The sequence below is a fragment of the Mytilus trossulus genome, chromosome 5 (genome assembly GCF_036588685.1).
Source record: "Mytilus trossulus isolate FHL-02 chromosome 5, PNRI_Mtr1.1.1.hap1, whole genome shotgun sequence".
In the NCBI taxonomy this organism is placed as follows: Eukaryota; Metazoa; Mollusca; class Bivalvia; order Mytilida; family Mytilidae; genus Mytilus; species Mytilus trossulus.
The window spans coordinates 27,021,243-27,035,587 of NC_086377.1; the positions used below are offsets into that span (position 1 = coordinate 27,021,243).

At 34.6% G+C, this 14,345-nt stretch overlaps 1 protein-coding gene across 1 annotated transcript in view; it reads left to right on the forward strand.

The window, feature by feature from the left end:
* LOC134717801 (uncharacterized) overlaps positions 1–14,290 on the forward strand; it is a 41,352-nt gene extending 27,062 nt beyond the window's left edge. Inside the window, exons 22-32 of the mRNA XM_063580294.1 lie at positions 2,491–2,517; positions 3,212–3,235; positions 3,661–3,705; positions 4,488–4,505; positions 4,964–5,278; positions 5,901–5,936; positions 6,672–6,977; positions 7,655–7,690; positions 8,552–8,641; positions 9,317–9,406; positions 11,865–14,290. Of these exons, the coding sequence (XP_063436364.1) occupies positions 2,491–2,517; positions 3,212–3,235; positions 3,661–3,705; positions 4,488–4,505; positions 4,964–5,278; positions 5,901–5,936; positions 6,672–6,977; positions 7,655–7,690; positions 8,552–8,641; positions 9,317–9,406; positions 11,865–14,290 (3,413 nt within the window). The remainder of the gene's footprint in view (positions 1–2,490; positions 2,518–3,211; positions 3,236–3,660; positions 3,706–4,487; positions 4,506–4,963; positions 5,279–5,900; positions 5,937–6,671; positions 6,978–7,654; positions 7,691–8,551; positions 8,642–9,316; positions 9,407–11,864) is intronic.
* Positions 14,291–14,345: the final 55 nt, after the last annotated feature.

A 14,345-nucleotide genomic window follows, 5' to 3' on the forward strand; every position in this document is an offset into this window, starting at 1 on the left:
TTAATGTTAATGTTAGTGCCGTTAATTATATTCTTATTCAATATTATGATTACAATACTATTTTAAAGTCGAACAATATATTATGCTAAATATGTAAATTTATTCATAATTAAACATTTACATTCAAATTTAACCTTTAATTTATGCTTTCGTTCCTTGATAATTTGTACATATAGGTATCATTGGCGGCAACGTCTTTAAGTAATACAAGAAAAAGTTTTAAAAAGTTGTAATTAAGATCACTCCCAGTTTTTGGTGGGGTTCGTGTTACTTGGTTTTTCTTTTCAATTTTGTGTATTGTGTACTGTTGTTTGTCTGTTTGTCTTTTTCTTTGTTGGGCATGGCGGTGTCAATTTGTTTTCAATCTATGAGTTTGATTGCCCCTCTTGTTTCTTTCGGCCCTATTTAAGGAACTTTTTTTAACGTTATTGTATACAAATTTACTGCTTTCTTAGAGTTGCTAGTTATACAAATTAAAGGCAACAGCAGTATACCGCTGTTCAAAACTCACAAATCCATGGATAAAAAACAAAATCGGGGTAACGTACTTAAACCGAGGGAAACGCATTAAATATAAGAGAACAACGACACAACACTGAAATGAAACACACACAGAAACGGACCAAGCATCAGACAAAATCCCACGAGAATAACAAATATAACATCAAAACCAAATACATGAATTTGGGATAGACAAGTACCGTGACACGTCTTGTGAATTTACACTAAAAAAATAAGAGAAAACAAACGAAGCAACGTTAAAATGTAACACACACAGAAACGAACAATAATATAACAATGGCCATCTTTCTGACTTGGTACAGGACATTTTTAATGGGGAAAAAATGGTGGGTTGAACCTGTTTTTTCTAATTGATTTTGAGTAAAATGTCGATGCATTAGAGTTGGTTTCCCTGTTATATCTAAAGCGAGTTTTCTAAAGTAAAACCCAGATCTATAATGCATTGTGTAGATTTTAAAATCTTAGTATATTACCGAGACGGATGTTGATCTAAATATCCAAAGAGACTCATAGAAAACACGTGTTTTGGGGTCTATGCTAAGTTGTGGTGTTGGAACCTTCCCGTTTTTTGGACGACCGATGCATTTAAATGGGGACATATTGTTGGGACCCCTTTTTTTTTCTTAGGTGGGGACCTCGCCCCTTACAAATTGCTGAATCAGACCCTAATACTATTATTTTGAAACAGGAATGTGTTCCTGGGTTTCGTTCTCAGGCCAAGTCCAACCATAATTTGTAAATTCGTCTTCGCAGTTTTTCCAGTAAGAAAAATAGGCATTCAGAAGGCAAAGAATGGTCGGAATATTTTTTCTGCGTAGAACTACATGTTTTCCTGCGGACTAGTACCTCGTGAACTAGCACATTATTTACACCGTATTTAACTCGGAGTCTGTTATAGATTGTGAGGTCCCTGGGTGGCCCTGTATTTAAATTAGTTGAATTACTGTAGCAAATCCAAGTAGTCGAACTAATGTACATGTATCTCTAACCTATTCAAACTTAGATTGTGAGTTCGAATCTTACTCGTTGCATGCGCGCTCGATTTTAACTTTATTGATTCGGATTGTCAGTTTTCCTAACGATTGTCAGTTTTCCTACCGATTGTCAGATTTCCTACCGATTGTCGGTTTTCCTACCAATTGTCAGTTTTCCTACCGATTGTCGGTTTTCCTACCAATTGTCAGTTTTCCTACCGATTGTCGGTTTTCCTACAAATCGTCAGTTTTCCTATAGATTGTCAGTTTTCCTACCAATTGTCGGTTTTCCTACCGATTGTCAGTTTTCCTACTAATTGTCATTTTTCTACCGATTGTCAGTTTTCCAACCAATTGTCAGTTTTCCTACCGATTGTCAGTTTTCCTATAGATTGTCAGTTTTCCTACCGATTGTCAGTTTTCCTACCAATTGTCAGTTTTCCTATTGATTATCAGTGTTCCTACATATTGTCAGTTTTCCTATAGATTGTCAGTTTTCCTACCGATTGTCAGTTTTCCTACCTATTGTCAGTTTCCCTATAGATTGGCAGTTTTCCTATATATTGTCAGTTTTCCTATAGATTGGCAGTTTTCCTACCTGTCAGTTTTCCTACCTGACAGTTTTCCTACCGATTGTCGGTTTTTCTACCGATTTTCGGTTTTCCTATCGATTGTCAGTTTTCCTACCGATAGTCAGTTTTCCTACCGATGGTCGGTGGTTTTTCTTGGGGATTCCGACTTTCTACACTAATACAAACTGATCACAACAAAACACAACATTGTTATTGAACACCTAACACTTAACAATCGATCAAAAAAGCTTGTAGTATTATATCATTATATAGTCAGCTGATTAATGCTCCTGTTACCTCTAGATGTCTTCTGTGTATATGTTTCATTGGTTAGTTGGAGTCTCTATGACGTTTACTTCCCATCTGTTTGAATCAAAATTTATTATTCATTGACAAAAATTTAATGTGTTTTATTGTTTCAGGAAGACCAGGAATGCGTGGATTAACAGGTAACTGCTATTATGTATAACAGCAAATTGGACAATACAATTACCAAATTACTCGAGAATCAGTATTACTTTACACATTGAAATACATACATAATAACATTCCTTATACATAAGGGCGGATGTGTTGATTACATGTAGGTGCATTGATCTGGGTAAGCGTACATATCCATTTCAGAGAATCATACATTATAAATAATGTCACGATAGGAAATATATGTTAAAAACAAAATTTGAAAATTTGAAAATCAGACGAGGTTTCTAGAACTTAAAATTCATTGACGAGGACAGTAAACACTTGTGAGGCCATACACCTCTATAATTCTAAAAAGATATATTCAATGACTGCATCTTTTCCACGAAAAAGCGCGAGCTTCCTGTTGTTTTTATCCCTATCCAGAGGTCCTCTGCCATCTGTTTTGGAACGGTATCCGCATTCAGACAATTTGCTGATATTCGTGCGTACACCTAAAGATGTCCTTGCTTCGCCATTGAATAAAACAATTGGGTTGGAGAATAATTAAGAAAATGGACCCGGTTTAAACGCAATATGGTAAATTTCAACAAAATATTTAAAGAGTACAGAAATAATGCACCCCCTTCAAGGCCTCTTTGATTTTTCAGGGTTTCTTTTTATTCCAAATAATCCTATAATCGATAAAATCATACCCTAATAATACCATTATTCTTGTTCTAGGTCGCCCAGGTATGGGAAAACCAGGTATGTATTGATTTATATTGTCTTAGTTATTTTTTTGTTTTTTAGTTTTATAAATAGTGATTTTCGAAAGGAAACATAAGTCGTAACTGAGTAATAAATAATCAAATTTAAATTAAATGCGTTCAAAACGCAAAACGCCTTTATCGTTGCATTTAATTGATACATGGTGCCTCCGGATGCGGGAGTTTGTCGCTACATTGAAGACCGATTGGTGGCCTTCGGTTGTTGTCTGCTCTATAGTCGGATTGTTGTCGCTCTGACACATTCCCCATTTCCTTTCTCAATTTTATTAATATGAAAAATTCAAACAAACGAACTGTAAAAAGTAAAAGAAATGAATGCCCCCCCCCCACCTTTTTTCCAATTAAGACTCTGATTTTTGAACCCCACACACCATTAATTTCGCTATGGTATTTTTTTTACAGGACCCCCTGGTAGTCCTGGACCGGAAGGACAAAGAGGATGGAGAGGTACTTATATAACCACTCTTTGTGAGCGGAAAAAATCGACCTTGTCTTATTATTTAACTTTTATTATTGTGTTAATTGCAATCACATCATTTATCAAAAATAATTTACATAGTAATCGTTATGATTATTATATATTTGAAAATATGTTAAATGCTATATGGGTTATACTAGAAAATAAAAATATGAAAAAAATGTATAATTTTAACATTACTTTGTTGTTGAAGATTGATGAAAATTTACGGGATTGCAAATCAAATTCAAATGTGAACAATGAACAAGACTGGCACCTTATCCTTCAATCTTTATTTGCTGGAGTCACAAAAAAACAAGTCTTGAAGAATTCAATATACTTACGATCAATCTTAGTCGAAATATCTTTGTTAAACATACTCCAGACCTTCTCAAGGGTGAATCAGATACTCGTATGTTACAAGGGAGAGAATTTGCTTTAAAAAGGACAGGCAATACCATTACCCAATTATAAACAATATTTTACAGAAAATGTACTTAGAAATACCTTGATTGAACCGCTGGAACCCTATGTAAAAACCAGAGTCTAGGTTTTGTCATCAATACATGAGATTTAATTCTAATCGCGAACAGATAGTCAGTACCGGTCAGTAAATGATATATGAGTATACATAACTTTATGAATATCGACTTTTCATAAAAAAAACTCTCACAGTGAATATGAGCTTTACAAAATCAAAATTTGAAAATTAAAAAGAAGCAGTATATAATTAATGGTATGATTTGTACAATTGAGTTCTCTGCTATTTCAGGTTGGCGTGGTTTCACAGGTAAGTGCAATAAAGTTATAAAAAAAGTATCTAAATTTGACTTCATTTTTATAAAAATTATTAATGTCTGAACAAATATAAAATGTTTCCTGTTTAAATGATCTTGTATTGTATTTCGTCAACAACGGGTGCCGCATGTGGAGCAGGATCTGCTTACCCTTCCGGAGCACCTGAGATCACCCCTAGTTTTTGGTGGGGTTCGTGTTGTTTATTCTTTAGTTTTCTATGTTGTGTCATGTGTTCTATTGTTTTTCTGTTTGTCTTTTTCATTTTTAGCCATGGCGTTGTCAGTTTGTTTTAGATTTATGAGTTTGACTGTCCCTTTGGTATCTTTCGTCCCTCTTTTTTTAATCAATGTTGATGCCATTTTGATATTTTACCATTACAATTGGTTTTCTAGCCTTGAATGGTTTGTTTGGTTTACATTTAAATAAAATTAGTCTCATTTACTTTTTAAGGCGAAGCTGGACCATCCGGAGCAGCTGGAACACCAGGAGCAGTTGGAAAACCTGGACCTCACGGACCTTTTGGAAAACCTGGACCACAAGGGCCATCTGGTAAATCAGGATTGAATGGCGCACCAGGACCAAAAGGTTTACCAGGGTCACCAGGTCCACCAGGCGCAAATGGAGCATCAGGACCAAAAGGTTTACCGGGGTCACTAGGAGCATCAGGCGCAATTGGGCCACAAGGGCAAAAAGGAGACAGAGGACCAATCGGACCAGAAGGGCCACAGGGTATGCTAGGTCCAGTCGGTCCTAGAGGATCACCAGGTATGGCATACACTTATCTAAGTTATTAGCTATAACATTTCAAGAAACTTTTGAAACTGCTTAATTCAGTAAGTCTGAATACGTAATCACGAAATGATTGTGATTGATATCATGATATATTTGTGACATGATTTTATAATCCAAAAAGTGCGTTAAAGATAAAATACGACAATCTATCAAGTTTGGTATTTTTGGCCGATCTCTGGTATACTCTTAATCGCAACTATTTTAGTGTCGATCGATTGAGAGCGAAGTATAAGATGATGTCCTCGATTTTCAAAGACCGTGTGTGAACGTTTAGATTTTAGCGTCTTTTCTTTTGTGTTTTGTTTGATTGGTTTACGTATTTTTGATATGTCTTATACGACGACACCACGAAGTTGTGATTGCATATATTGTTATCGAGTTTCAATTTCGTTGTGTTTGTTAAAACGATTGCCGAAATAAACCACCAGTGATTGAGAGTATATCTTAAAAATAATACTAGTCCTAAATCTTTTTGTGTGATGCCTGTAGATAAGGTTGTAATTCTTAGATGAATTTGTGACGTTTATTTGCAAATAGGAATGCGTTTTTAATTTTTTTTTACAATTTTGTGAATAAGGTTTATAATTTGTTTCAGGTGTTGGAAAAACGACTAGTGGACAAGTTGTTAGAGGTTTGTATAAAGAGGATAACTTTGTAGCATTTCCTTCTATTAATTTACCAATAAACCATAGCATTACTGCTTATTACACATTTATTGACACATTTTGTGGATCTCATTTATTAACAACAAGAAGTAACCAAAAATTTCTATACCAAAAACAAGCGACAAGATTTCAATATATCGAGACAAAAAGTACAAATACGAAAAAAATTTCCGGCAATGAGTTGACACTATGAAATCGATAATAAATGATTTCTTAAGATGGTTTAGTATGATCCAATATACTCTTTAGAGATAAAAGTAATGTTTTTTTGTCAAACACATTTTTAAATTTGAAGATTATTAAAGATTTACATTAGAAAAAAAACGTTTGATATACTTCCAATATGTCTGTTGCAAAATTTAAAAAAAAATACTTTATAGAAATTGAACATATTGTTGGGAACTTAATACTACATGTAGTACATATGTTCATATACTACAAAAACTTGGTTAACTTCACAGTTATTATACAAATAGATCAAGCTTACAAAAGTTTGAACACGCTGGTTTTACTCGCTATAACCAAGACATGGTTTGGTAGCCAGGTGTATCGAATTAAGAGTATAGTACGGGAAGATTTCATATCAGCATACATAATCCAGTACTCTATATTTTCTGTCATTCATTGAAAACAATTTTCAAAAAAAAAATTACTCGAACAATTCCTGTTAAATTGAGTGTCTTTTTTTATCATTTATATAGGACCACCAGGGCCACCGGGACCACAAGGGACACGAGGACCAATTGGGCCAGAGGGCACTTCAGGGACAAATGGTTCTCCTGGACCGCAAGGCCCATCTGGTCAAAAAGGTGAACCTGGACCAGCTGGTTCTCCTGGAAGTCCTGGCCAACAAGGTATCAAAGGTGTACTTGGGCCGCAAGGTCAAAGAGGTGCTACAGGACCTCAAGGAGAAATCGGACCTTCTGGACCAATGGGTCATCCAGGTCCAATGGGTTACACTGGTCCACCTGGCAAACCAGGACCTCCAGGATCACCAGGATCTCACGGTATGTGAAACTATTTTCCTTTCATTCATCTTTCGTCTGTAGTTACATTGTGTCTCGCTTAAATTCATACGAACAAAAAAGAGGGGAGAAAGATACCGGATCGGAAAACTCTGACAACACCATGGCTAAAAAAGAAAAAGACAAACATACAAAAATACATCAGTGTTATCAATTATTATTTCACTGTAACTCTCCCTTTTTTTAATCGTTTGTTTCGAGTGTCATTGGCGAATCTTTTAAAAACAAAAGGCGCATCTGGAGTAAACAATTTTAATATCGGTGTCTATGATGATTTAATTTCCATATGGTGTTTTTATTCATTGTAAAACCCTCACGGCAAGCGAATATTAAAAAAAAGCAAAACAATACATTTTTGTTATAAATTCAGAGACCGTATACAGTACTGATATAAATTAATATCATCCAAATAAATTAAACTATTTATTCAAACCAGATAACTCATAGAACAGTTTTGTACCAATTACATGTATGAACTCATATACGCAAAGAGATAAATAACAACAATATAAATCTAAACAAACACTCGTTCATATTTGAGCAGTCGTTGAATGTTTTTGTGGGTACATTTTTTTGCGTTTTGTAGCAATACGAGCTGACAGCACATAATAACTCTATCCAACCAAGAAGTAATTCGTATTTATTCTTTACATTTACAGGCCCAGCTGTGAACCATACTAGTAATTTCGTTCAAGGTAAACATTTACATGCTTTGTTCAGGATATACATAAAAAAAATCATGACCTGTTCATCCTAGACTACATTAAATTTTTAGATTTGAAATATGTTTAGTAAAACTTAAGTATTTAGTTATAAACACACATATATTCCAACTGTTCTTGCATTATACAAAGGGAGTTTTTTTAAATGAAAAAATATTACATTTAATTTTATATTCATCTGTACTCTGGATGTACGTTCACACTGATTGTCTCCGTTATTATTTTATAACACAATCCTTATAAGGCATAACACATTTGTTATAAATATTTGCCTTCCCTTTACTCGTTTTCTGATTACAATGACACACTAAGTCCAAAAGTCTAACTTTTGTTTTTGATACGTAATCGGGATTTAAGAAATTAGAAGCACCTACTCACTTACATTCCCAAATAAGCTATGACCGGTTTGCCCAAACAATAGGAGCCAAACATAGTGTGAGAAAAGCCAAATATTATTGTTAGTGAAAAAAGTATTTCATATTCCAAGCCCACACCACTAGCAGGAGTCGGTTACTTCTTCCGTTTACTTGACAAATATTGAATAAACAATAAAGTTAAAAAAAAAAAGTTGTTAGGTACGGTCACATTTTTGACTAAACCATGACAATGATCACGTTGACTGGTACCAAAGCAGTAAAGGCATTATTGAGAGGTAAATTCAGCAAAATGAAATATAATACAAATGTACTACCAGGAACGCTTAAAGGACAAATATTTGAAAGCTAAGAATTAAGAAACGAAACAAAACAAAATGTAAAAAACTAACCTAAAATATTTATTAAAGAAATCGTTTACAAACTAATAGTATGGACACATTGCAATGTTTATATGTAGGTCCACCAGGTCCACCGGGACCTATTGGCCATCCAGGAAAAGACGGCCAACCAGGTGTGATTGGACCAATTGGACCACGTGGTCATCCAGGTATGTAATTTTATTTTTATCCTTGAACAATCAGAGTAAAAGGACGACACGTTATGCATTATCTCGTTCTTGCCCATTACATCGAAATATCAAATAGAAGAACTTTTGTTGTCGACAAGTACGCATCCGAGTCTGCGCAATCCGTTCACATATAAAACTCGGCAAATCAGGAGTGCTATTCAAATTAAAATATTTGTGATGTTGATCATCTGTAATTTAACAGTGACAGAATGATGGTATACCATTTTTTGATTACGGATTACATTTCAAGTATTTTCACTAACATGTATGTCCCTTTTTGCCTCTTACGTAACAAAATGACTAAAACTAATATGTTTGTTTAGAAAGAATTATGAGCATATGCGTTTAAATATTTCACTGAGTTTTCTCCTTGTAGTAAATGAAAGATCAAATATTGCTATGAACAAAATGGAAGAAAAAATAATAAACACTAATATGTGTGGTAAATTACAATATCAGCTCATTCATTTTGTCATTAATGTAGATAAATGCTTAATTTTTTGTATCAGTTTTTAAAATTGAATTAAATTGGAAAATATAACATCATTAATGGGTGTGTGTTCTTTCTTTTTGTTCCCTTGGTTTAAGAGACGTCTAACAAAAAAATTATAAATTGTGATTACTAAAACCGTGAAAATTTATTACACATTTTAGGTGAACCAGGGCCACTAGGACCACCAGGTGCCGCTGGTAACGACGGACTTCCGGGTGAAAAAGGTCAAAACGGCACTCCGGGTCAACAAGGTACATGTTGTGAGCCAAGAAAAGACAAGAATTTGTCAAAAGATCAACTTAAAAGTATCGACGATGGCATACACATGCTGGAAAACATGCTATCTAGTGGAAAATCTTCAGCTGATACAGACGGCAAAATACTTGAATCAAATTCAGGACAAAATTTAACTGAAAAAATACGCAGCAATGTTAATAATCATGAAACTCCTGATTCTCCAAATATATTACCGCAAGAGTTTTCTTATTTAAGGAATAATAGAGAAGAAACTAATCATGTTAAGATAGAAACAAAACCAACACCAACCACAACACCTTTGTATGAAGTTCAAAAAGCTGAATTCGTAGAAACTCCACAAAATACTGGTGTTGTATATTTTCCACCTTCCTATCAACATTCGCAAACTCAAAATGAAAACTACAACCAACCCCAAAACGTCCAGGTTCCAACTCAACATGATAATTTGCCCCCTCAACAAAATCCGGTAACAAACCCACATCATCAAGTAAATCCAAACCAAGTTATTCAACAACCTTCCTATCAACCCGCTCAAAGTCAATATATTCCTCTACCACCAGGACAGCAAAATTATATACCTACACCCCCTAAACCAGTTCCTACGCAATATAATCATCCGCCTCAAAACCAACAGCCAGGGCAATATATTCCACCTCCTATTCAGAGTGCTTATGTTGATCCGCAATCGTCCAATACACAACCTGCATATGACAATACGCATGCTCAATATCAACAACAGCCGCCTCTTTCCGGTGTCAATGGGTACCAAGCTCCACCATCAGTCGACCAGTACGGTCAACCATATCTATACGATCAGCAACAACAAGCGATTCCAAACTCGGCTTACAGTCCCGGGACACAATATCAACCCCCTGCACCACCAGAACCACAACCCCAAACTGCGTATCAAGATCCATATTACCAGGACCCCCGATATGCTGCGCCCCAGTACCCAACACAGCCGCCACCTCCACCAACAGCTCCCAACTACCCACATGCTTCTCTCCAACCAACAGTGCCTAATTACCCACCAGCACCACATTATTCAGCTACAACACGTGATCCCTATTACTCCGCCGGTGGTGCATATCTTCCTGCAAATGACCCGAACTATAATTATAATCAGCAGTATAGATATGCTGATCTTGGAAGATAAGTGCTTTCTTGCTTGGTGTGTGAAATTATAATTTGTTTTAGCATTACATAAAATATTTGTAAACAAGTAAAGCGTTCTCATTTTTCCCCCTGTCCATCCATACACTAAAAGATTGATAGGTGGTTTTTCTTTCGTATTTTCGTTAAAACCATATATTCAATCATAAGTTATACGATAATTGAGAGTTTTGTCACATATATTTTTTCACATTTTTCAGGGGAAGTAATTCAACTGCATTTCCGGCGGTAAACACGTTCTGCACAAGTGACTTTATTCTAATCTCCGTGATATACAAATTAATAAAGCATGCGTTATCTCATATTCAAAGTTTAACAGGTTTTATTCAGTTCAATCAGATGCAAAGGTTTTCAAATGTATTCTAAAAAGTGTGTTTGCTTCGAAATATATTGGACTTGTTTATATTGTATAAATAAACTTTTATGAAAAATAAGACGAAATACATGTGTTCAACCTTTATAACTATTATTATGATTTTAATTGTTTGCGGTCAAGATACAAACCAACAATACACTCAAGGTCAACTGCTGCATATATTTTGACAAAGCTGAACAATTTAATAGATAATTTGGAATATATAATACGCAACTTAGAAAATATGTATTTTTAAGAGTTTTAAAGTAAGATTTTCATTAGATAACTAACTGATAAAACAATGTCTTTTATTTTATTCGTTTTAAGATAAAGACGTTTATTACAATAAGCACAATCATACTGTAACAAGATTATATTGTCTAAGCAACATGATATTTATTAATGCACATACAGTTTACTATATCATGTACATAGTTTCACATGTTGTCTTTGTTGTATATTTTAACAATAACATTTGCCATTGAACTTGCAATTTTAGTATTATCTTTTATCAGTATACCAATTGCTTTGTCATCTTGTTCGAGACAAAAATGTATAGTTCATTTTCGGTGTTATTGATTTTTATAAAAAAAAAATGTGAACTTAACAGTTATATTTATGAATATAATGCAAATACTTTTGTACCAAATATCTTTTAGTGACCCATATATAAACTCATTCCTTCTGCCGTAAATTTGAAGTTTTTTTCATTGGAACATGTATAATCTTTGATATCATTAATTATTACAACATACAATTTCTGGACTTCAGTTCGGTAAACAGACTCAACCTTTTACCTTCCAAATTATTAATAAAAAAATATGAAATCAATTTAACTCTTTTAAAATCTTAAAAAACTTTCAATATTTCCTACAGTTGAAGATTCACATGTTCCGTGAAGCCCATTTGTTTCTCAATTTCAGATGATGTTACTGTCCGAAGATATAAACCGGAAATGTTCGGAGATGACATAGTGATGCAAAACGAGCTTTTTGAAAAACGACAAAAATTCAATACACAACAAGAAGAAAATGTAACACCAAAAACATACCTTGTACATATACCCTGGTATCGTACTACAACCGCGGAAACCTTTAAGCCGATTCTTAATAAGACTAAAACTGGTCAAAGTTCAATTTTGAAGAGTGTGGACATTCCTGTATCTAAGCCTTTGGCTGCATCAAACATTATACCTTCGAGACTGTCAAATGAATATACCATATCTACTGAAACTCCGTTGAAATCTGAATTATCACCCGACATCGGCAAATCTGTCTCCTCAAAACATACATATCAACGCGAGATAAAAGCGTTGTATGAACAATCATATTCGAACAAAATTAAAACAACTACGGTACAACCACATGTATCCGAATATCTAGACGGTGTATCTGCCACTACAACGGCCGAACCTCTGAAATATGCTGACACGACACAAACTACTATTCGTTTATCAAAGAACGGTCAAATTGACCATCAGGCTGTCAGTGACGTAGGATCGCCTTCAGAAGAGTATGGGAACAACTTACATATTACAGAAACTCCTCAAAAAGATATCAGTGTTACTACACATTCAACGTTGCCAACCACACCTCAATTTCAAGATGAATCTAAGACTTACCAAGATGTCAGTTTAACTACCCGTTCAATTATGCCAACCACCTATGAATTTCAAGATGAAACAACAACTTACAAAGATGGCAGTGTTGCATCACATTCAACTTTACCGACCACATCTGGGTTTCTAGGTGAAACTACAACTTACCAAGATACCAGTATTACTACCCCTTCAATGTTACCCACACCATCTGGATTCGAAATCGAAATTAAAACTAAACAAGATGTTGTCCCACTATCAAGTGTCAAATTTAAAGACACAGCAGATAAATCTATTGCTGTTAAATCTCCGTCCTCTGTTGACAATGACTGGATAAAAGTGGTGCGACATGGCTTTGATTTACAGTCAGCAATGGGAACCGCAAATATTGATAATCAACATTACGTTACCTCAACCAAGTCGCCTAACCGCAAACCAGTTGCCTCAAACCAGTCAGCTAACCGCAACCCAGTTGCCTCAAACCAGTCAGCTAACCGCAATCCAATGGCCTCAAACCAGTCACCGCATGATAAAACAGTAACGACTTATGATCCTTCTATCGAATTGAATAGAATTAATGATCGAACTAGTTATCAAAATTATTATGGTTCTTATAATGAAATGTATGCACATAATTATCCAAACGAAGTTCAATATACTTATCAAAATGAGGGTCAACATGCTTACCAAAATGAGGGACAACCGACCTATCAAAATGAGGGTCAACCAACTTACCAAAATGAGGGACAACCGACTTATCAAAATCAAGGTCAACCGACTTATCAAAATCAGGGTCAACATGCTTATCAAAATCAGGGTCAACATGCTTATCAAAATCAGGGCCAACCTGCTTATCAAAATCAGGGTCAACATGCTTATCAAAATGAGGGACAATATGCTTATCAAAATGATAGGCAATATAATAATCAAAATGAGGGACAACAGAACTATCAAAATCAGCGCCAAAATAATTATCATGATGGTCCTTATAATTATGACGCATATACTGAATTGAACGGTAATAATGAAAGTAATGGGGGCCAAGATAATAAAGTGATGTATGGTTACACAGATAAAACCTACAATGAAATATCCACGGAACCTTCGATTGATCTTACTACCTTAAAGGAGCCTGCATATAAGTTTAAATGGAGACCTGGTGTTCCATATTCATTTCAGTCGGACACTATTGCAAGTAATCAAGAAAAAAATGATCCAGTATTCAGCGAACGAGTATCCATCGCCAAAATACCAACAAAACAAATAACCGAAATAAATGAAATTACTTTACACAGATTGCCAAAAGATTTAATTCAGGACAACGGACAAGATAACGGTTTCAAAGAACAAACTCAGCCAAATATACAGTATGAACAATTACCAAAAGATTTGATTCAGGACAACGTACAAGATAACGGTTTCAAAGACCAAACTCAGCCAAATGTACATTATGAACAATTACCAAAACCTTCAAATACTATGTCAACGTTAACTAATTACAAACAAGACATCTCCTTGAAACTACCGGATATTAAGGATATGTCCGTCAAAGAAAACAATAATAATAAGCGCGAGGAGGCAATAAAACTTGTTGATAAAAGAATTATTCAGCTGAAGAAAATTGCAGCGATAAAATTAATACGACAGAAATTGTTACTTTCAAAATTACAGAAATTAAAACATAACCCGTTAGCCCTTAAGAAAGCAATTTCAATAATTAAGTCAAATCGAGATGTAAAACAAATTATTTAATAAATTGTGTAATGTTGTTATTTTATCTATTTTTATGCAAATTCTAAGGAAAAAT